General features: G+C 49.1%; 1 protein-coding gene across 11 annotated transcripts in view; it reads left to right on the top strand.

The window, feature by feature from the left end:
• The window catches only part of GRAMD1B (GRAM domain containing 1B), a 205,319-nt gene that overhangs the window by 144,618 nt on the left and 40,393 nt on the right, over positions 1-20,308 (top strand). For 5 of the 11 annotated variants that reach the window (XM_060179855.1, XM_060179858.1, XM_060179862.1 and 2 more), the window contains 2 exons: positions 19,166-19,376; positions 20,048-20,068. In XM_060179855.1, the coding sequence (XP_060035838.1) occupies positions 19,166-19,376; positions 20,048-20,068 (232 nt within the window). Of the gene's footprint in view, positions 1-172; positions 301-15,780; positions 16,546-19,165; positions 19,377-20,047; positions 20,069-20,308 lie in introns of those variants that run through there. The other 6 variants (XM_060179857.1, XM_060179856.1, XM_060179865.1 and 3 more) reach the window with 4 other exon arrangements.

The raw sequence follows: 20,308 nt of genomic DNA, 5'->3' as shown, positions 1-20,308 counted from the left end.
GGAGAGGCGCTAGAGTCCGCCTGGCAGGACCACACCACTTAACGGCGCAGAGGGAGGCGGGGGGCACAGGGGAGTACAAGGGAGTCATGCTTAACATTCCGGAGCGAGGCCGCTGCCCCGGCTTCTGAGCACCCTGCCCCCCACTCCCCTCCCCGCTAGCACCCGGGCAGTGGGCTGGTCATGGAGGTGAGTGCCCTCCAGCGCCCTCAGGGCCCCGCTCCCTGCCCCGCCCCCACTGCCCAATGCATGAATGAATGAGTTCTCTGCACTGCACTCCACTTCGGTCCTAATGGCTTCCAGGTTAGTGCTCACGCGTGCTGGCGCTGTGTGTGTGCCCGTGTGTCAGTTCATCTTTGTTTACTCCGCGATTGTTGGGGTGGGGGAGGGCTCTGCCTCAGGGGTCTGGCCAGAAGGGCTGTCTGCTGTGTGTGCTTCCTTCAGCTGGCCCGCTGCGCAGACCTGCCGGGAACACAAATCTTTCAGGCAGCCTATCCGGAGTCCATGTTGTTTGCTTCTGTTCTGTACTGGGGTTCCAGAAGGAGCCAGCGTGACATCATGCTGCAGAGATGCCACATTCTTCTCCCTCCCCAGCTTTTCTCTCCCCACCGCCCCCTCTCTGCCCCTTCTTTCAGTAACAGCTGGAACAGAGCTTTGGAGCAGGAGCGGGTGCCTGGTGATGGAGGGGTTTGTTATGGGGCTGATGGATGCCCTAGGCCCCCAGATTGTGCCGGGCCGGGCCCTCTAACTTGGAGAAAAGGGGGCAGAGGACTGAATTAGCAGTGCGTCATGGAGAACTGGCCAGAGCTGGGAGAGGTGTGGACAGACCATGTGCTGCTGCTCTCCATCCACCAATTCAGCTCTGGGGTGCCCCTGGTGGGGGACAGAGGCCTGGGTCAGAGGCTTGCAAGAGAGGGGAGGCAGGTGGAGTCAGGCAGGTGGGTCCAGAGGCAGGTGGCCACACAGGGCAACCTCCCCCTCCCCCACTCTGGGAGCCAGCCCTGGACCATGGCCCTGGACAGTAGGAGAGGACTAGAGAGAGGGTGAAGTCATAGCTCCTTTCTCAGGGAATTAAAGGGATTTGTTTATTTTTTGGCCCAGACTGCATTTGGCTTAGAGACTTGCCATGTGTTTTCAGAAAATAGATACCCGGTGGCTGGCCTGACTCCCCCACACCTCAGTTGCATTGTTAGTTACTTGCTTGATTTAGGCAAGTGCAGGGGTGGGGGAGGACTTGGATCTAGGTCTCCTTGGGGACTCAGCCAAGCACTCTTCCAGGGCCCGGAAGGGGAGCTGTGCCTCTCTGCTTTCTCTGATTCTTGCAGCAGGCTGTGTTTCTGGGGGCACCCCTTACCCCTCTGCCTCCCCATCCCCATCTAGCTTTGAGTGAGGGACATGTTTCTCACCTCTGCCTTGGATAACATGACGAAAATCAGGGAAGTTGAGGACCAGGGTGGAAAGAGCTCCCCTTGGAAGAAAGGAAAGAGAAAGGGATGGATGATAAGTTGCTACTTGGGGCAAGAAGAAGTCAGTGTCACGGGCATAGGCTGGTGCCCCACTAGGAGAGGATGAGGGAGTGGGAGATGGGATTGCCCACCTAGAAGGAACTGCTCCACCCCTCCCCTCTTCCCTGGCTGCAGGTGTGCTCTGCAGGCCCAGCTGTCACCAAGTGCCTCAAGCTCAAGTCCCTTATCCATAGGGCGGACATCTTCCCCAACTTGACTGAGGAAAAGCCCCATTGAAGAAAAGCAGCAAAGGTTTTTTCAAGGCCATGTATAGTCAGACCATGGTGGGATGGTTGTCTCTATAAATGGCAAGATGGTTCATGTTTCAGACCTTGTGGCTGTGCTGTCTGTGCTGCAGTGATTCTCCTCCGCTTTGTTCAGTGGGAATGGCCATGCATGGCGTGTGAGCAAATGCACGTGGCTGTGCTACTTATAAAGCTTTATTTGTGGACTCTGAAGTGTTCATTTCATTTTTCACGTGTCACAAGATAGTCCTTGTTTTGTTTTTCAACTGTGTGAACACAGGTCCCAGGAGTTGACTTGGCAGGTAAGGCATGCACCTTGCCATGCCTGAAGCCTGGGGTTGATGCTTGGTACCACCTGGGCACCCCAAAGCCCACACCAGGGCCTCTGTGGATGGTGGGAGCTTCTGTAGTGCCCCACTTTTTTCGCTTAATAATAATGATAACAATAATAGGATAAACAGTTGGACTAAGCAGGCCGTTTAGTGGTATAATGAATATCCTAGGCTCACTCCCCAGCATCACATAAGAAAATAATAATTTTAAAAAATAGGAAACCATCCTCATCTCTTGGACCATACATAAATGGGAGGCAGTCTGGATTTTGGCCAATGGCTTGTAGTTTGCTGGCCTCTGATTGAGAATGATGAGAGAGTGCTGTGACACCAGCCCTGCCTGGAACCATATGCAGGTGACCCTCACTGGACATGGGTCACAAACACTCTGGCAGTGGACAAGTCAGGACTGGGTGCTAGTCTCTTAGAGACCTCAGAACTTCAAAGGACTGTTTCTATAAGTCAGACAATAAAGGCTCAAGGAGCAAATGTTTGGACAAGGAGGAAGGGAAACATTTATTGAGGACTCATATCTCCAGATAAGATGTTGCCTTGGGGTAAAGGTTTTGCAGCTGGTCTGGAGAGGATGTGTGGCAAGCCTAGTACAGCCTGAGGGGGCACAGCTTGGCATTCTTCATCACCTGGAAGTTAGATCTGTCTGTTTGGAAAGACCCTTGTCGGAGCAGCCAAGCATCTGTTATGTGTGCAGGTACTGCTTTCGCCAGAGACTCCTCAGGGAACAGTGACTAGTTCCTGATCCCTGATTCAGAGGATGACTCCAAAAATACACATTTGATGGTTCTGCCCTACTCTGAGTTCAGCAGACCCCTTCTCTGCACTAGCACAACCATTTCTGGGACACATTCTGCACACAGTATAAGGGGGGGAGGGTGAGATGAACTGAAATTTGTTAGCAGAGAGTAAACTCACCTGTGAGGGGAGACTGGACCAGTGACGCTCAGAGCCATGCCAAGAACCATGTGAACAGAGAGTGGAAAAATGGTTATACCTGCTTTCTGACTTCTAGTGGGGAGGGACAGGATCTCTGTTGGGGAGCCACACACCACAGCCTGAATTTAAAATAGAAAGAGCAGTCCAAAGGTAGAGGGAGTTAGAGCATTAATTAATGATTTCTCTGTCACCTGAGGTATCATCTAAGCAAAGACTTGGTGCAGGTGACATAGAATAAATGCCTTTCAACTTCTGAAAATAGATTTGAGGAATTAGAATTCTTCAGACCAAGAAAGGAGGACATTAGGATCTCAGGCCTGGGAAAGCTGGAATGAAAGAAGGTAGAGCTAAGTGCATGCTTTAAGATTTTGTTTTAATCATGAAAGGTAGTAGGAGACAATGGGAAGATCACAAAGGAAAGCCCTAGGGTTGTCCACCCTGAATATGTATCTGAAATGAGGGCAGTGATGTCTTGGGGGTGATCTGGGCATCTACCTGCAGCCAGGCAGACTGACTAGCCTTTTATAGTCCTCTTTGTTTTAGAATTACTATGATTTTAGTACATCAGTTATTCTTCAGTCCCCTTTTGGTCCCTAATAGAAAAGGATTTTTGTGACTGGGCTTGAGTCACAAAAATCAGAAAGGGTTTAGCTGTGCACTTGACTCTTACAAGGAGGTTGGAGAGCATTGATGATGGGGCCAGTCCTGGATGCTAGTGTTGACCTCCACTCCCCTCTCCCCTCCTTATGCCCCTCACTGACTGTAGGCCAGGAACTTATCTCTGAAAATCCGTCTGCCTGACTGAGGGTTAGTGGCCCTGAGGCAAGGGCAGGTTGCAGTGCTGAATTAACTATGGGTCCAGGTTGCTTGAATCTTCTTTCTAGATCCTTTGTCAAATTTGTACCCAGGTCACCAGAAGTATCACAGAAGTACTGCTGTCCCCAGGTTCCATGTGGAGATGGGGCAGAGGCTGAGTCCAGACCCCTGACTTCGTTTGGCAGGTGATGGGACCCAGGTGGCTCTTGTGGCATGGTGCTAACGAGTTACATAGCATAGGGTGGGCTCCTCAGAGGTCGGTGCTGTGTCCCTGCACCCTAGAGTGTGGCCTGGCATGGGATATGGTTAGCATCAGCTGTTGACTGGATCCTTCACAGACTCATTTCCATTGTGGACATAGCAATTCTCTTGCCCTTGAAGAGCAAACTTAGAAGAATAAAGTGGAAGCTGTAGCTCAGGGATAGGGAACACCCAGCCCACAGGTCCGTGAAAGCAGGTGTTCTGGCTGACAAGGCAACCACAGGCGAGACTCAAAACTCAAAAAAATCTAGGAGCTGTTTTGCAAAGCAATACTAAGTGCTAATTTTTAAGTTGATAGTTTTGTATGGCCTTCCAGTGATGTTACAAATATCCAAATGACCTTTGGCAGAAACAAAATATTCCCCACCCCTGCTGTAGTTGAACTCCCCTCTGTCTTATTTCCATTGTTCGTGTCCTCGAAGTCAGTCTCTTTCCAGGAAGAAGTTTCCTGGGGCAGGCAGCATCTTATTCTTCTCCTCTGACAAGGTCTTCATTCCCTGAGCACTGGTGCTTCCGAGATGCTTTGTTTCGAGTTGCACTTAGACTTGAGTGAGTGAGTCAACTGCAAAATAATTGTCTGTGGCCAGGGAGATGGCTCAGCGGTAGAGCCTAGAACTTGCATGTTTAATGTCCTGAGCTTCATCCCTGGCTCTGCATATGCCAGAGAGCTGCTCTGGCCTCCTCTCTGGTTGTGATTATTCTGCAGACAAAGGATCAGGTATGCAGAAAGAATGGTTTGTTTTCACAAGGCAGCTCAGAACTTACATTCATTCATGAACCCTAGTGTCTAGGCAAAGTGATGTCCTATTTTTATTTTCATGGATCCAAAATTCACATTCCAAATCAAGAGAGCAGTGTAGGATAAGGCTTGAGAGCAACCCATCCACCCTAGTGGTCAACAGTGGAGCTGACAGTGACTGTACTCTGCACAGTGCCTATGGCCCTGGGAAGCCCTGTGTGCACTGTCCACCAAGGAGAAACAGTGCAGCAGTACCAAAACAAGAGCTCAGCTATCAGTGATGCCAGGAAGGGGGCAGAGGGGCTCTTTAGAAGGGGCTCTTTCATACAGACTTCAGGGAGAGGTAGCACCTGAGTTTTGATCTGACAGTTGAAAGGAACCAAAATTCGAAACTGCAGACTGAGAGTTCTATTTACAAGGGCAAAATGTCCCAGCTCAGGGTGGATGGTGTGTTCTAGGAACCCAGGAGGTGAGGAGTAAGTAGTTCACACAATGGATGTGTGTCAGTAGTTCCTGAGTTTGAATTCACAAGGAGTTGGGCTGCCTGTCATGAAGTGACATCTGAGGAGATGTGCAAGTGAGGTGGCCCTCTCTAGCAGCCAGGGCAGGGCCAGGAGAGCCATTCATGTTTGGCTTCAGACACTGCATCTGGGCAACATGACAGTTTGCAAGGCTGCCATAGTCTGTTCTACTCTTCCCAGTGTCCATAGAGGTGGCAAGGCCTCTGACTCCTCCCTCCATTCTGGCGGGACCCATACCAACTTTGTTTTTGTAGGAAAGGGGAAAGTGGGTCAGGCTGTTTTGGCATTTCAGGCATGGAGTCCTCGTTCTACTGCAGGCCTTGGTCACCATGGAAATGAAAAACAGTGTTTGTCATGCTTGTTACTGGATTGAATTCCAAACTGAACAGAAGCTGCAGGGGAGCCAGGGCTGGGCAGGGGCTCCAGTCTTGGTAGTAAGAGCAGGAGAACCACAGCCTATCAGCCCTCTGTCCACCCAGCACCTCTCACACTGTAGAAGGGTGGTGAAAGTGCTTGGCCAAGGGTTACCCTTGGACCTTACCCTCACTTTAACTGGTCACTTAGTAAATTCACCAACTGGGGAACCAGGAGTTGGGCTAGCTTCGCGGGCGGGAGAGAGAGACGACCAGGGACTCATGGCTGAGTGGTACACAGTTCAGTCTTTATTCATGTGGAATGCAACACAATCTAAACTATCTCTAATCACAATCCTGTCCTAATCTATCCTGAGGTGGAAGAATCAGGTCCGAAGAGGATGTACATAGGATAGGGGGTGGGGAGAAGGAAAAAGTGTGCAAAACAGTGAGGATTAAACCAATGCCCTGGAGGCAGGGTGGTGCTTAGTTAACAGTGGTTATGTAAATAGAATACAGTGTTAAGCAGGGGGGATTAAACCAATGAAACAGAAGGGGTCTTAGAAACAGAATTTAGAAGCATACCAACATTTCCCCCTTTCTTTTTAACTAATGGCCATAGTATCAGGAGTGTGGGGTGAACAGAAACCTGTATCGTACAGGCATTTTCAAAAGAACTGGCAGAAGACATGGAGGAACAAGTAAGAGAGCAGCAAGAACCAGTGTGATGCCAAGGGGAGGCCTGAGGGGGCGTTTTTTGCCTCAAAGGGCAAGGCCTATCAGGTGAAAGGGCATTTCTTGCCTCTGGGGGCATCTCTTTCTTCTGGGGGCATTTCATGTCTCAAAGGGCATTTACTGCCTCTGTGGGCAGAGCCTGCAGGTGATGGGGAGTGGCCTCTAGAGTCCCAAGGCTTTGGCTGCAAAGTCCATGTACTGCTGCGGTCAGTCTTTGAGAAAACCAACAGTGTAAAGGGAAACTGCTGTAAAGTTGTGTAAAGTGTCCAAGAGGTGTGCCAGTAAGTTTGATAGAAGTGTCAGTCCAAAGCAGATGACCACGGATGAAATGCCAGGGTATGAAACGCTGCACATCTGTCTCGATGGGGAAGGTCAACCATTGTAATTCCGCTTTTCTGTCGAGAGTGAGCTTTGGAGTCTGTGAATCAGTTTCTTCAGGTCGTGTCAGGCCACATCATTGGTTTGGGGGGGGGGGGGGCTGCTGTAGTCATGCCATCTTGTGGGCAATTTCAGAGAACAGGGATCCAAATGGATTTCTGGGGGTTCCATTTGAGCAGATGTTTTTTCATGTGAAGACGACAGCTATAATTCACTTACTTGTGAAACAAAACTTTTTAAGGTTGTTTAAACAGCATAAGCTCAATAGAAGAACCATGGTTAGAAGCCTCAGGCATGAGAATCATTAGCATAACCATTATGTTATCTACCCCACCCATATTCATACAGTTTTTAGGATTAAACATTTTACATTTATGCCAAGACATAAAAAAAAAAAATCAAAAGAGAAAAAAACAATTTTTGGATTGTTTCGGGATGTCTCTAGAAATCATGGCTGTGTCCAGCATTTTTTTTTTGTAAAGTCAATGTCATACAAAAATTTAGTCATTCAAATCACTCTCTTATGAAACGCAACTGAAAGCAGACAGCAAACGTAAGATATTTAGAGAGAACAACGAGGGGGGAATCAAGAGAAAAGCCGTAGGCAGCTTTTGCTTCTTTTACCTTGAACCAGATTTTCCAGATCTCACCATGTAGCATCATGAGTCCCTTTTTGGACTAGGAGGGTGTCCTAGTCCAAAAAGCTCTTTGAAATTCCATGTAGGGTGGATTGCTGCAGGTATCCATTTTTAAAAACGTCTTCCTATCGAAGAAAGAATCAAATCAGGAGGGTAGAACTAATCATGTGTCTCCATTTTGGGGGACTGCCAGGGCACTGGAGAATGCCCCCCCAAGCCAGAGCAGTCCCTCTCTGCGGGAAACACGGGAGAGGAAGTCCAGAAAGTCCCAGGAGAAATCTCTGCGCATCTCCCATGGCGGATGGGCAGCCAAGTTCACTTATCTGGGGGATGGGCGGGCCAGGTCCCACGCAGGTGCTGGTCCCTGTTCAGGCGCCATTATGCCGTGCTAGCTTCGTAGGCAGGAGAGAGAGACGACCAGGGCCTCATGGTTGAGTGGTACGTGGTTCAGTCTTTATTCATGTGGAACGCAGCGCAATCTAAACTATCTCTAATCACAATCTAGTCCTTATCTATCCTGAGGCGGAAGAGTCAGGTCCGAAGAGGATGTACGTAGGATAGGGGGTGGGGAGAAGGAAAAAGCATGCAAAACAGTGAGGATTAAACCAATGCCCTGGAGGCAGGGCGGTGCTTAGTTAACAGTGGTTATGTAAATAGAATACAGTGTTAAGCAGGGGGGATTAAACCAATGAAACAGAAGGGGTCTTAGAGGCAGAATTTAGAAGCATACTTTAACTGGTCACTTAGTTACAACTGGGGACCAGGTGGTGGTGTACCTGGTTAAGAGCACACATTACAGGAGTCGGGTGGTAGCGCAGCGGGTTAAGTGCAGGTGGCACAAAGTGCAAGGTCCGGTGTAAGGATCCCAGTTCGAGCCCCTGGCTCCCCACTTGCAGGGGAGTCGCTTCACAGGCGGTGAAGCAGGTCTGCAGGTAGACACCTTTCTCTCTACCTCTGTCTTCCCCTCCTCTCTCCATTTCTTTCTGTCCTATCCAACAACAAGGGCAACAAAGGGAATAAATAAATAAATAAATAAATAAATAAATAAATATTAAAAAAAGAGCACACATTACAGTGCACAAAGACCTAGGTTCAAGCCCCTGGTTCCCATCTGTAGGGGGAAAGCTTCACGAGTGGCAAAGCAGGGCTGCAGGCATCTCTCTGTCTCTCTCTTTCCTTGTCTCTACCCAATAATAAAACAAATAACCTTTTTTTTTAAAAAAAAAAAAAGCCTGTTTAGCTGCTAGAACCTTCCCCACACCAGGTAACCCTCCCAGGCTTAAGTAGAAGCCTCATGGGAAAGCTTCTAGCTATTAACTCAACTATTGCAAATGCTTAGGATGAGCTCTACCACTGTTCATTTCTCCCCATGTCAGGGTCATTTACACATTTATTTGTATGTATTTTTTTTCAATTTATTTATTTATTTATTTTTTTACCAGAGCACTGCTCAAATCTGGCTTATGGTGGTGCAGGGGATTGAACCTGGGGCTTTGGAGCCCCAGGCATGAGAGTCTCTTTGCATAACCATTATGCTATCTACCCCTGCCCTATTTGTATTTATTTTTTACCAGAGTCCTCAGCCCTGGCTGGGTAAGGAACCTGACATCTATTTTGCATGCAAGTTCATCTCCCTGGCCCTGCAAGAATTTTTTTTTAGTGCTCTTTTGACTCCCCATAGGAATTCAAGGGAGCTAGGGCAGGAGGGTGCATAACTGGAGTCTGTTGGCTGGAGGAAGTGACCTGACACTGAGGTCACACTGAGGGGATGGTAGGCCTGGTTGGGATGGAATTGTAGTGTGCAGAGGGTCAGGCTGTGCAGATGAGGCAGAAGGCTTCAGCAGAGCAGGGTGGGAATGGGCTGGGAGGGGTCTCTACCACTGGACTGAGCTGGCAAGTCTGCCTCCACCATCTTGGTTCCAACAGTCTGACAGAACTTTTCTTCAGACTTCCGTATGTTTTGCCCAAAGGCTCACCTTGGAAGGCTCCAGGGAGTGTCAGCAAGTCACCCAGAGAGGAGAAGGAACAAGGCCCTCGAAGTTTCTGAGGGCAGCTGGTGGATGGTGACGGGAGAGGACAGCGTATCCTGGCCCTCTGTTCTCCCATCCCATAGTCCCTCATCTGCTGAAATGCAGGTGCTTCTGACAGAACTTTAGGCTAAGCTGGGGAGAGAACTTTGGTTTCATAATAGCTGCAACAACAGTAAGGCAGCTGTCTTACAAGGTGTCTGGTTCCTTTCTTCCACCAGGTAATCACAGTTGTACATAAAAGGCACAGCTGCCTTTCTCCCTTTGAGAAAGAATTGGACTAGATGGCAGAGTCATCATCAGATTTAGCTGCCAACTGATAGGTGCTGGGAAATTGTGCCAATGCAGTCACATCTGCCATGTTGTCCCCTCAGGCTACTGCTAGTTCCCACGAGAGTTGGGACATTCTCGGAGTGCCTGTTCAGCCATGTTGTGCCCTCAGGATATTGTCTATATCCCCGCGATATCTGGAGTGCTCTGGTTACTCCTCCCCCCTCCCATTCTCATGAGAGTTATCATCCTATCCTGGAGTGCTATGGTTACTCCTCCCCCTTCCCATTCTCGGGAAAGCTACTCCTATAAAAACCCTTTGTTTTCCGCACCTCGCTCTCTTGCCGGCCCTCCACTCTGGTGTTCAGACGCAGGAAAGGTTACTGCGTGAGGCGGCCATTTTCTCTACCTCCACGTGGCCCAACCTGCTTCTCTAACACCCAACTTTGAGGTGCCAGCGCGAATAAAGATTTGTGTTTCCTCTTCGCTCCGGACCCTCTCTCTCTCTTCTCTGCGGCCCGCGCACTACAACATCTGGCTCTACAACAGATAGGCACAGAAAAGTGGGTTCCATATATGGCCAACCTTTCAACACCCTTTCCCCCCAGTATCCTAAAACATACAGGGAGCCCCTGAGCACTAATGAGTGCCAGCCACTATGGGCCTGGGCCTGGCAGTGAGCTGTTCAGTTGCCTATTAACTTCTTGGTGAACAATCATGTCACTGTTGGACCTGTCACCTCCCCCCCCCCCAGAGAGAGAACTGGGGGTTCCCTTCCACCTCTCACAATCACCTTGGCTACCTAGCCCTTGGCCTTTTATTTTTATTTTCTTATTGCCACCAGAGTTATCACTGGGGTTCAGTGCTGGTGCTTTCTATTTTATTTGATAGGACAGGGGAAACATTGAGATAGGAGGGAGAAATAGGGAGAAAGAAAAATAGACACTTGCAGACCTGCTCACCAGTGATGGTGAAGCACCCCTCCACCCCCGCAGGTGGGGAGTGGGGACTCAAACCCAGATGCTTGTGCATGGTAATGTGTGCACCACCGCTCAGCCCCCCTTGGCCTTATTTTTGTGGGTAAGTGGCAAAATTCAGAACTCTGGGAGCTTATGAGCAGGAATAAAACAAGTTGGTGTTTTTTGTTTTTTGTTTTTTCTCCTGAGTTTAACATTTTGTTCTTTAAGGAGAAAGGTCCAAGGAAACTTTTCAAAGACCCTTTTGGGACTGGTGATTTGGGCTCCCCTCTACAAAGCTCTGGTTGGGTTTCACTTCCCACTTACTGCGTTGTGCTCTTCTAAGGGTGAGAGACACTGCCAGTGACCTACCAGAGCACAGAGGGGAGCTGAAAGCACAATTGATGGACAGACCCTGGAGGCTTGGGCAGGTAGCATGTGAATTCCATGCAAATTTTATGCAAATGTGCCTGTGGTCTTCCTGTCTCAGAAGCTGGAACATGTTCTGGGGGTGACAGTTCAAAGTGGGACCAACTCTTAAAATCCATGCTCTTCCAAAAAACAGAGGAGGATTGTGGATGAAACTTCCAGAATAGGTCTGAGGGGAAGGTACGTGGCTGGATCACAGAATAGTCTGTTAGGATTTGGAGACTGTTAGCTCTCTTGGGCTCTGTTTTACTAGATGCCACCAAAGGGCAGGACAAGGTGTTTGAGATTTGGCCATGGCATAGGCTCTGGTGGTACTGTTGCTACCATGCCAGAGATGGGTGGCACTGAGGTAGTGACTCAAAGCCTTACCTTGGGAGCCACTCCCTCATGTCCACTTCCATCAAAGCAACTTTGGGTTCTTCTCCTTTGGGACTTCCTTTGCTGATTTCTTCCTCCTGGTACTCATTGATTAGCTGATACTTTGAGAGCCATAAGCAGGTTCCCATCATGGAGGCCAGATGCATCATTTATGCTGGATACTTAACAATTGGTTCTAAGGAACAATGGTCTCAAATTTACAGTGCTCAGAATCAGTTATTGTTGGAGAACCCCTGATTATAGTGCCTGTTATTTCTCTACTGAACTGTTTTTCTTAATTACTAACAGCTTTGTATTGTACCATACATGTCAGAAACTCTTTGCCTTCTCTGTAGTTCTGTCTGTAGCCTACAGGAGATATTTTGGCCATACCAGGGTAAACATAGATAGTAGTTGACAGACCTTCAGGCTAACATGAAGCCTGTCTTATCAGATATTCCTGAATGATGCCTACAAGCTTGTTTTAAGGTCAGGATTTGAGCGTAAACATATAATCTGATATAATCACTAGAATTGGAGATAACAATTCTTATCATGTCTCTTAAGATGTTTATGCTTGGGGGCTGAGTGGTAGCACACTGGTTTAAGTGAGCATAGTGCTAAGTGCAGGGACCAGCGCAAGGACCCCAGTTCACGCCCCCAGCTCCCCACCTGCGGGGGGTCGGGGGTGGTGTCACTTCACAAGCAGTGAAACAAGCCTGTCCTTCTCTCCCTTTTTCCGTCTTCCCCTGCTCTCCATTTCTCTCTGTCCTATTTAATAGCAGGGGCAACAACAACAAAAATGGAAACAATGGCCACCAGGAGCAGCAGACCCAACAGGCACTGAACCCCAGTGATAATCTTGGAGGGAAAAACAAAGGAGGAAAAGGAAAACAAAAAGATGTTTATGCTTATGTATAACCCATGAGATATTTACACTTGACAGAGTGGAGTGCACACATACCAAATATATAGAGACGGACAGTGAGCCCAAACAAAGCATTAGAGACTTGAGAGACATGAGAGAGTTTTGGAGAGATTGGGCAGACACACATGTAGGACACATTTCACCAGGATCTCATGGTGCCCACGTGGGAAACACTTGATAAAACTTTTCTCTCACTACTAATGGTGTGATGAAATTTATTTCTCAGCCCTGAGATTTGAACAAAATGCTACACCCCAGTACTCAGAGAACCCTCCAGGGGACATCAGAGATACCACCATGTGGTTTGATAAGTTATGTTTGTATCGTATGCAGACTCCTAAGACATACTATGGGAAATTCCATTTATTGAGTAAAAGTGAGGCTAAATTTCTGCACTGTTCAGAAGCTCCCCAGATCAAGCTGGTCCCCAGTATGGGAAGTAATGTTTGAGGGCACTCAAAGACTGCCCATGTAACGATCCAAGGAGAGAGGGCAAGGGGTGGTCTGGGAGGTGGCACAGTGGATAAAGCATCAGATTCTCAACCATGAGGTCCCGAGTTCAGTCCCTCGCAGCACATGTACCAGAGTGATGTCTGATTCTTTCTCTCCTTTCTTATGAATAAATAAGTTCTTTAAAAGGGGGGGCAGGGGTATTTATTCCACATTATATAAAAAGGAACTAGAGCCTTCTTTTTTATTTTATATTATTACTATTGTTGTTGATGATGATCTATTTTTGACATCATGGTTCTCACTGGGGCTCAGTGCTAACGCTATGAATCCACCACTCTTGGTGGCCATTTATCCCTTTTTTCCCCCCTTTCAATTTTATTATTTAATAAGCTAGAGAGAAATTGAGAGGGGAGTGGGAGAGAGAATGGCACCTGTAGATCTGTGTCACTGCTCATGAAGCATCCCCCTGCAGGTGCATAGTGGGGGCTTGAACCTGGGTCCTTGCGTATGGTAGCATGTGCATTCGTGCACTCAACCAGGTGCACCATAACCCAGCTCCCTAGATCCTTCTTAATAAAACAACAGTTCAGTTTTCTTTATTGAGCATGTAGCAAGCAGACATTGTGCTAAATATACTGCCTGTGTCATTTTGCTTAACACAGCAGAGATAAGTCTTACTTTAAAAAATGTATGCATGTATTTATGTGATAAAGTGAGAGAGATGAGAGCACCACTCAGTTCTGTGTATGGTGGTGTCCAGAGTTGAACCTGGACCTCAAGTTTGCAAGTTTGGTGCTCTGTTAGTGAGCTATCTCCCTGTCCCTTCTCACTTTTTATAATGAAAAAAATGGATCTTTGTGACCAAGCCACATAGTAAGTAGCAAAACCCAGCCTCAAAGCTGAGCCTACTGGCTAAGGAGAGGTGATTAATCCTGACCTGACATTATCTTATCAAATATATGTCATTAGAAACTGACTTGCAAAATGTCTGATTAAAGAACTCTACCATCTTATCCTGTGTTTTTTGTTGGTGTTTCCTTTTTATAAATAAAACTTAAAAAAAAAAGAAAAAGAAAAAAGAAAAGCTCTACTCGACCAGAGTGCCCTGGAATGCATCAGGCCTCCTTTAGAGAGGATTGCCAGTGTTCTGTGTCACTTTCGCCACTGTTTGATCACTCAGGCCCTACAGAGCTAGATGAGTGATGAGGTGCTCATGGGGTGTCCAGGTGTGGGGTGGAGAACTGGGGATCTGAGTGGACATGAGCCAGGGCCTCAGGGCACACTGTGGCTAGAGAATGGGGACAGGAGCTGCTTGAGACCCAGCAGTGGAGGGGTGCCTGGTGACAGGTGCCTATTCTGCAAGCTCTGGATGGTTGATTTCTCCCAGGACGCACAGGGTAAGTGGGAACCATTGGAACACCAGGTGACAATAACTTGTGCTCAGAAATGTGTGGGTGACTGATCAAGGGGCTGTCTGCTGAGGGCCAGCCCATGGCTCAGGACCCCACTGGGTTTCACCCTGGGAGAGAAGGACAGGCAAGTTGTGCTGTGGGTGGTGGTGATGTAGAGTCACAGTAGTACCCCTGGAGGTTTGTCCTTTCCCTATATGTTCCTGTTGCCTCAGAACTCCAGCCAGAGCAATATATACAGGGAGGGTGATCTTAGTGGAGATGTGGTGTTCACACCCCAGAAACCTCATTTAAAAATCTTTTCTGTAGAGATCTGAGAAGCAAGGGAAATGGGAACCGGGGAGGTGGCTCAGTAGTACAGGTGACTGCTGGACTGACAGGGCAGGGTGCTGGTCTCTCTGCACCTCAGTTTAAACAATGCAAAAACAGAGGGGATAGGCCATGACACACCAATTTAAGCACACATAAAAAAAAGACGAAGGAGGTGGCAAGGGAGTGAATGAACTTTGGCCCTCCTGCAGTGGGTTAAAGAGCTGGGGGTGGGGTGTCCCTCTTACCAGGGAGTTTAAGATTACTTTTCTCTTAGGCACTAGCAGTAGCACTTGTGCCTCACTGCCACCTGGCTTCTTGGTGTGCTGTGTGCCCATGCTATTTCAGTCCTTCACACCTCTGTGTGTGGCAAGGGGAGGAATGGAGACCTTTTCCCCCTAAATACATTCTCTTCCTCCCTCTACCCTGCCCTCCCCTGACCTGCAGAGCCCCACACTGTCTAGCTTGGATTCCTTGCCTTTCTTCTGTGATGCTATTCCCTGTTCACATGAAAACGAGAGAGAAGCAGATAGGGGGAGAAGGGGAGAGGCAGAGAGGGGAGGGGAGAGTGTGAGAAAAAGAGAAGATGCCAGACTTTCTCTGACCACTAGGCTCCCACCCAAGGAGTCTCTCTGATAAGGGTCTTTAGTACAGTAGCTCCTCCACCCTCTATGCCCCTCCCTCTCCACAGCAAGCCTAATGGTTTCGTTGTTGTTCTTGTTTAGTTTTTTCGGTTTTTTTTTTTTTTTTTTTGCATTAAAACCTCAGGCCAGCAAGATAGCTCACCTTTATAGTGCTGCTTAGCCATGCACAGGTTCAAGCATCCCCTCACAGTACCAGGGGATGCTTGCATGCTGTGATATCTTTCTCACTTTCCCTGTAGCTCCTTCTGTCTGAATAAAAGTAGGCTTAGCAGTGAAGGCCCAGTGATGACAATTTAAAAAAAAAAAAAGATTTTGCAATACCCTGTAATAGTTTGATCAGTCGTGACAGGGTCAGACGAATGGCACACTGTAGAGAGTATTTGAAAGACATAGTACTGTACACAGGGAGACACTTAGGGTTCATTTTATTTGCTCAGCAGGACATGCAAGTCCACAGGGTAGTGGGGTGCTTGCTGTGTTGAGTTGTGATTCTGCTGAGTTAGAGAACAGTGTTTCTTCTTGTACAGGGGAGGGTCAGAATGGAGGTGGAGCCCGGGACAAATGGAGGGGGCCATTGAGCTCAGTCTTTGAGTGTGACTGTCCACGTTGATTGGGTAAGTGGAGGGGAAAATGGCCTTTCAGAAAGAAAGTCTGATAAGATGGGTGAGAGAGTATGAATGGGGTCTGAGGGATCCTTGGTGGGAGCTGTGAGTGTGCAGGGAGGAGTAGCCAAAGGTGGGGCCCATCGTGGGGTAATACAGTGGAGGAACCTCCCACCATGGCTTGGGGTTCAGATTTCATTGACAAGCATGGGGAACTCAAAGAGAGCTTTACCAGAGGAGAAGATGGTCCAGTGTGGCAAATCCACTCTTAGGAAGTCCTAACAGCAAAACAGTGGGTTCAGGACTGGAGGCAGGAATTTGATCTTCTCGGTCTTCCCACCCACCTGGCTGCCTGTCTGGCATTGTGCCCACTCATCCTACTTATTCCTGGATAAAAACACACATTGGGAGCATGGTTCTGGGAGCATGGTTTTGAGATTTAAATCTGCCATGTCACTTCCCTATCTGAATGACAAGGGAAGTCCATCTGTCAATAATTTAGCTTTATCAGTTGGGAAAAAAAACACTAATAATATACCTATGCTCTTCACAGTCTGGTTGAGGGGGTGATCCATCAGTGCTTGGGGCCAAGCCATCATGACCCTTTAGTTGCGTCCTCCCAGGAACAGGCTGGCTGCCCCGGTCTCTCACTCATGCCACACGGGGCTCACATCATCTGAGAGCAACACAGTGAGTTTCTGTTAGGCTAGCTGTTCTGCTGCCCCTAACAGACAATCATCAACAGGGATCCAGAGTTCCAGAGTTGGATGAAGGACGGAGGGATCTCCTCAGCAGCCTCCCCTACCCCCACCACACACACACACACACACACACACACACACACTTTGAGTGCGCAGAGGGTCTTCTCTAAGGAGCAGCTGAGTGTGGATATGGCTCTCCGATGTGTCTGAGCAAACTGGTTGTTGCTCAGAGGTAGAGTTCCTGATAGGTCTTCCAGCAAAGCAGCTTTGGAAAGCAGTTAAACCAAACCTTGGAGTACTTGTCCAGAGGTTGACATCAGAGAAGTGCATTGTGTATGGAAGGTAAAGACCATAGGCGTGTCCCAAGGCCTCCCCAGGAACTGTTGGGGATCCAGCTTCTTGTCCCTTTCTAGGGCTAGGCTTTGGGAGGTGCACAGTAGTCTTTCTCCGGGAGTCGTAGCAGTGATTGGCTTCTCAGAGTCAGAGGACCAGGGCGTTGGAGAAGTTGGTGTGAGGTTGAGGAGCCTCTTTCTCTGAGTGGGTTCCAGTTAGTATAGATGTAAATTCTCTGAGAGAAGGGAAGCCCCCCACACCTGTCTTCCTTTCCTTTGGTCTCCTTTCTGTCCTCTCTCCAGAAACTTCCTTCCCAAAGTGAGCACTGCCCTCACCCGCTGCCGCTACCCTAACTTGCTGATTTGGGGCTTGGGGTGTCCTTCCAGTCTCTGCCGTCAATCTGTAGGTGGAAAGTTCTGCAGAAAGGCACATGATTTTCATTGCAAATGGGCCAAAGGGGACACCTGAGGTCATAGCTGGCTCTTCATGCAAATGGTTGTGTTCCCTGCTGCGCACTGGGGCCAGCCTGGGCAGCTTCCTGGGTCCTGCCTGTCCTGCTGAGCGTCTGTCCCTGCTGAGCATGAGAGGGACCTTGCGTGCTTCCTCTTCTCATGCTCCGTGGTTCCCACCTCTCCTGCTCTCCTCCCCAGATAGCTCTCTCTTCCATTTAAGCTTTACTCTTTCACCTCCTTCCTCCCTTCTCTCAGAGCAAACACTGTTAGACGTGAACTGCAGTCAGCTGTCTTCTCCCTTTCTTCATCTCTCTTCCTTTAAAAATTTGTAAGCGCAGGTGGCGCAAAGCACAAGGACCGGCATAAGGATCCTGGTTCGAGCCCCGGCTCCCCACCTGCAGGGGAGTCGCTTCACAGGCGGTGAAGCAGATCTGCAGGTGTCTATCTTTCTCTCCTCCTCTCTGTCTTCCCCTCCTCTCTCCATTTCTCTCTGTCCTATCCAACAACGACAACAACAAAAATAACTACAACAACAAAACAACAAGGGCAACAAAAGGGAATAAATAAATAAAATAAATATTTACAAAAAAATTTGTTTGTATGTATTCATTTATTTATGAGATAAGGAGAAAGAGTCAGCATCAATCACTGTGGCACATGCAATTAATTCTAGGGATGGAACTCAGGGCCTCATTGTTGGATTTGAGAGTTCATCCCTATCCACTGCTCCACCCCCACCCGCCCCACCCCCAACTGCACTCTCTCCTCCTCCTGTTTCATTTGGAGCATAAGCTGAATATTAAGGAAATATTTGTGTAGTTCAGAAGTGTTAGTGTAAGTAGACTGGCACTGTGGAGGGTACATGGTACCTGTAGAAAATTACCTTTAGGGAAAGGCATGGGGGGTCTGAGGACTGCAGTGCCATTCTTTGCCCTGGGCAGAGGCACAGGAACTTCAGGAGGCATAGAAGGAAAGCGTGTGGGCTGGACAAGTGGCCTGCCAGAACCCTGTGGTCAGAGGACTTAGCTTCTCTCTGCCACACATCTATCTTCATATTTATTTATTTTCCAGAGCACTGTTCAGCTCTGGCAGATGGTGGTGTGGGGGAATTGAACCTCCCCCACTCAATTTTTATGTATGTGTGTGTGTATGTATGTATATTACCAGAGCACTGCTCAACCCTGGCTTATGATGGTATGGGGAATCAAACCTGGAACCCGGGAGCCTCAGGCATGAGAGTCTGCATAACTGTTTTCCCTGCCCATTCGTTGTCATTTTTAAAATGGGGATGAGGGTACTTTTCATTACTCCTTTTGTAGGGAGTGTGAGTAGCCTGATGAATTGATATGTATGTACGTGAGCGATCTGAGAAGTGAGGTGAATTTTGCTGCCTTCTGGGCCAGTAGCTCCAAACGAAATGTAGAAACTGGCTCTGCAGCATTTATAACATGAGCTGATAGTACTGGGTCATCTCAAGTGAGTCAGCTCTCACATTTAGCTTTTCCCTAGACATTTCTTGGCATATAGTGGGGGCTCTGATAAAACGTGGACAGATTGACAGAGGATGGCGGGAGGGACCTGGAAGGGTTAGTTATTTGAAGTCAGAGTGCCCACCGCACCCCTTCCTAGTCGACTTCACGTTGGCACTACTGCCCTCTCCTGGCCAGCAGTGGTCTTACCCTGCAGTGCTACCATTTCCTCACCCTCCCGTGTCTCCCCAGCCCCTAACTCTGGTCTCTGAGCTGGCACCTGGGACCTGGCTTCAGCCTTCTGTGACTGACTCCCTGCCCTTTCTACCCCACTCCCTCTTCATGTGCCCTGCAGCACTGCCAGTAACTCAAACCGCAGCACGCCCGCCTGCTCCCCCATCCTCCGGAAGCGGTCCCGCTCACCCACCCCGCAGAACCCCGACGGAGACACCATGGTGGAGAAGGGCTCCGACCACTCCTCGGACAAGTCCCCATCCACCCCGGAGCAGGGTGTGCAGCGCAGCTGCTCCTCACAGTCGGGCCGGAGTGGGGGCAAAAACTCCAAGGTGAGTTGCGCTCGGTGACTGAGTATGGGCTGGGGGGGCTGTGAGGGAGAAGCCCCCTCCTGAGGGGCAGCCCAGGTACCCCTCCAACAGTGCTGGAGCAGAGAGTTCAAGCATCTAGAGAGGTGGGGCCTCTGTAAGCTGACTCCAGGATGAGATGCTCCAGCAGCTGGGGAGGAGGGATGCTCTGGGGCCAGAAGGTGTCCCTTAGCCTGCACCTTTCTAAGGCACTGGGGATAACCACAGTGCCTCAGGGAGTATTGCAGAAAGCTGTTTCACCTCTGCCCTGCCCACACCGTCTTTGTACAGTTGACTGGACACCCATCTGGCCAGGAGAACAGTGACAGGACTTCTCTGCACCTACCCCCCCTACTTGTGCCTGAGCCCCCCACTTGAGCCCAGGGGCCTTGCCTGGCACAGATAGCTGTGGATCTGGGGAGGGGTCTGGGCTAGCCATGGCCTCCTAGTTCCTCTCCCCAGGTTTGGGGAAGAAATCAGTGCCTTCATCTAGAGCTCCCTCTTCAACTTCTCTTCCCCACTGGACTCTGGGAGGGGTGGGGGCCCCTGGGAGGGAGGTGGATGTTGGGACTCCCACCTGAACTTGTCTTTGATTTCTTGTTCTCCCTCTTCTTCCTTACCACCCCCCCCATACTTCTTTGCATGCACGGTCTTAGTCTCACAAGCGCCTCTCAAAAGTAAGCCATCTTTCGTATGTCCTTGGTCTCCTTCGGTGTTGAATTGTCTGTAGTGCTCTGACCCCTTCCTCTCACCCATACCCCCTTCTGGCCTGTCTCGCTTGGCCCCTTCCCCCAGAGCCAGCTCAGTGTCCCTCAGCTGGCTGTCTTGAAGTCACAGAGGGGTCATTACCACCACACCTGAAATCCAAGAGCAGACCTGACCTCTGCCCCGTCCTATCCCTCACCCCACCCGTCTCT

Source organism: Erinaceus europaeus, chromosome 20, assembly GCF_950295315.1.
Source record: "Erinaceus europaeus chromosome 20, mEriEur2.1, whole genome shotgun sequence".
Taxonomy (NCBI): domain Eukaryota; kingdom Metazoa; phylum Chordata; class Mammalia; order Eulipotyphla; family Erinaceidae; genus Erinaceus; species Erinaceus europaeus.
This window is presented reverse-complemented; position numbering and strand designations above follow the sequence as displayed.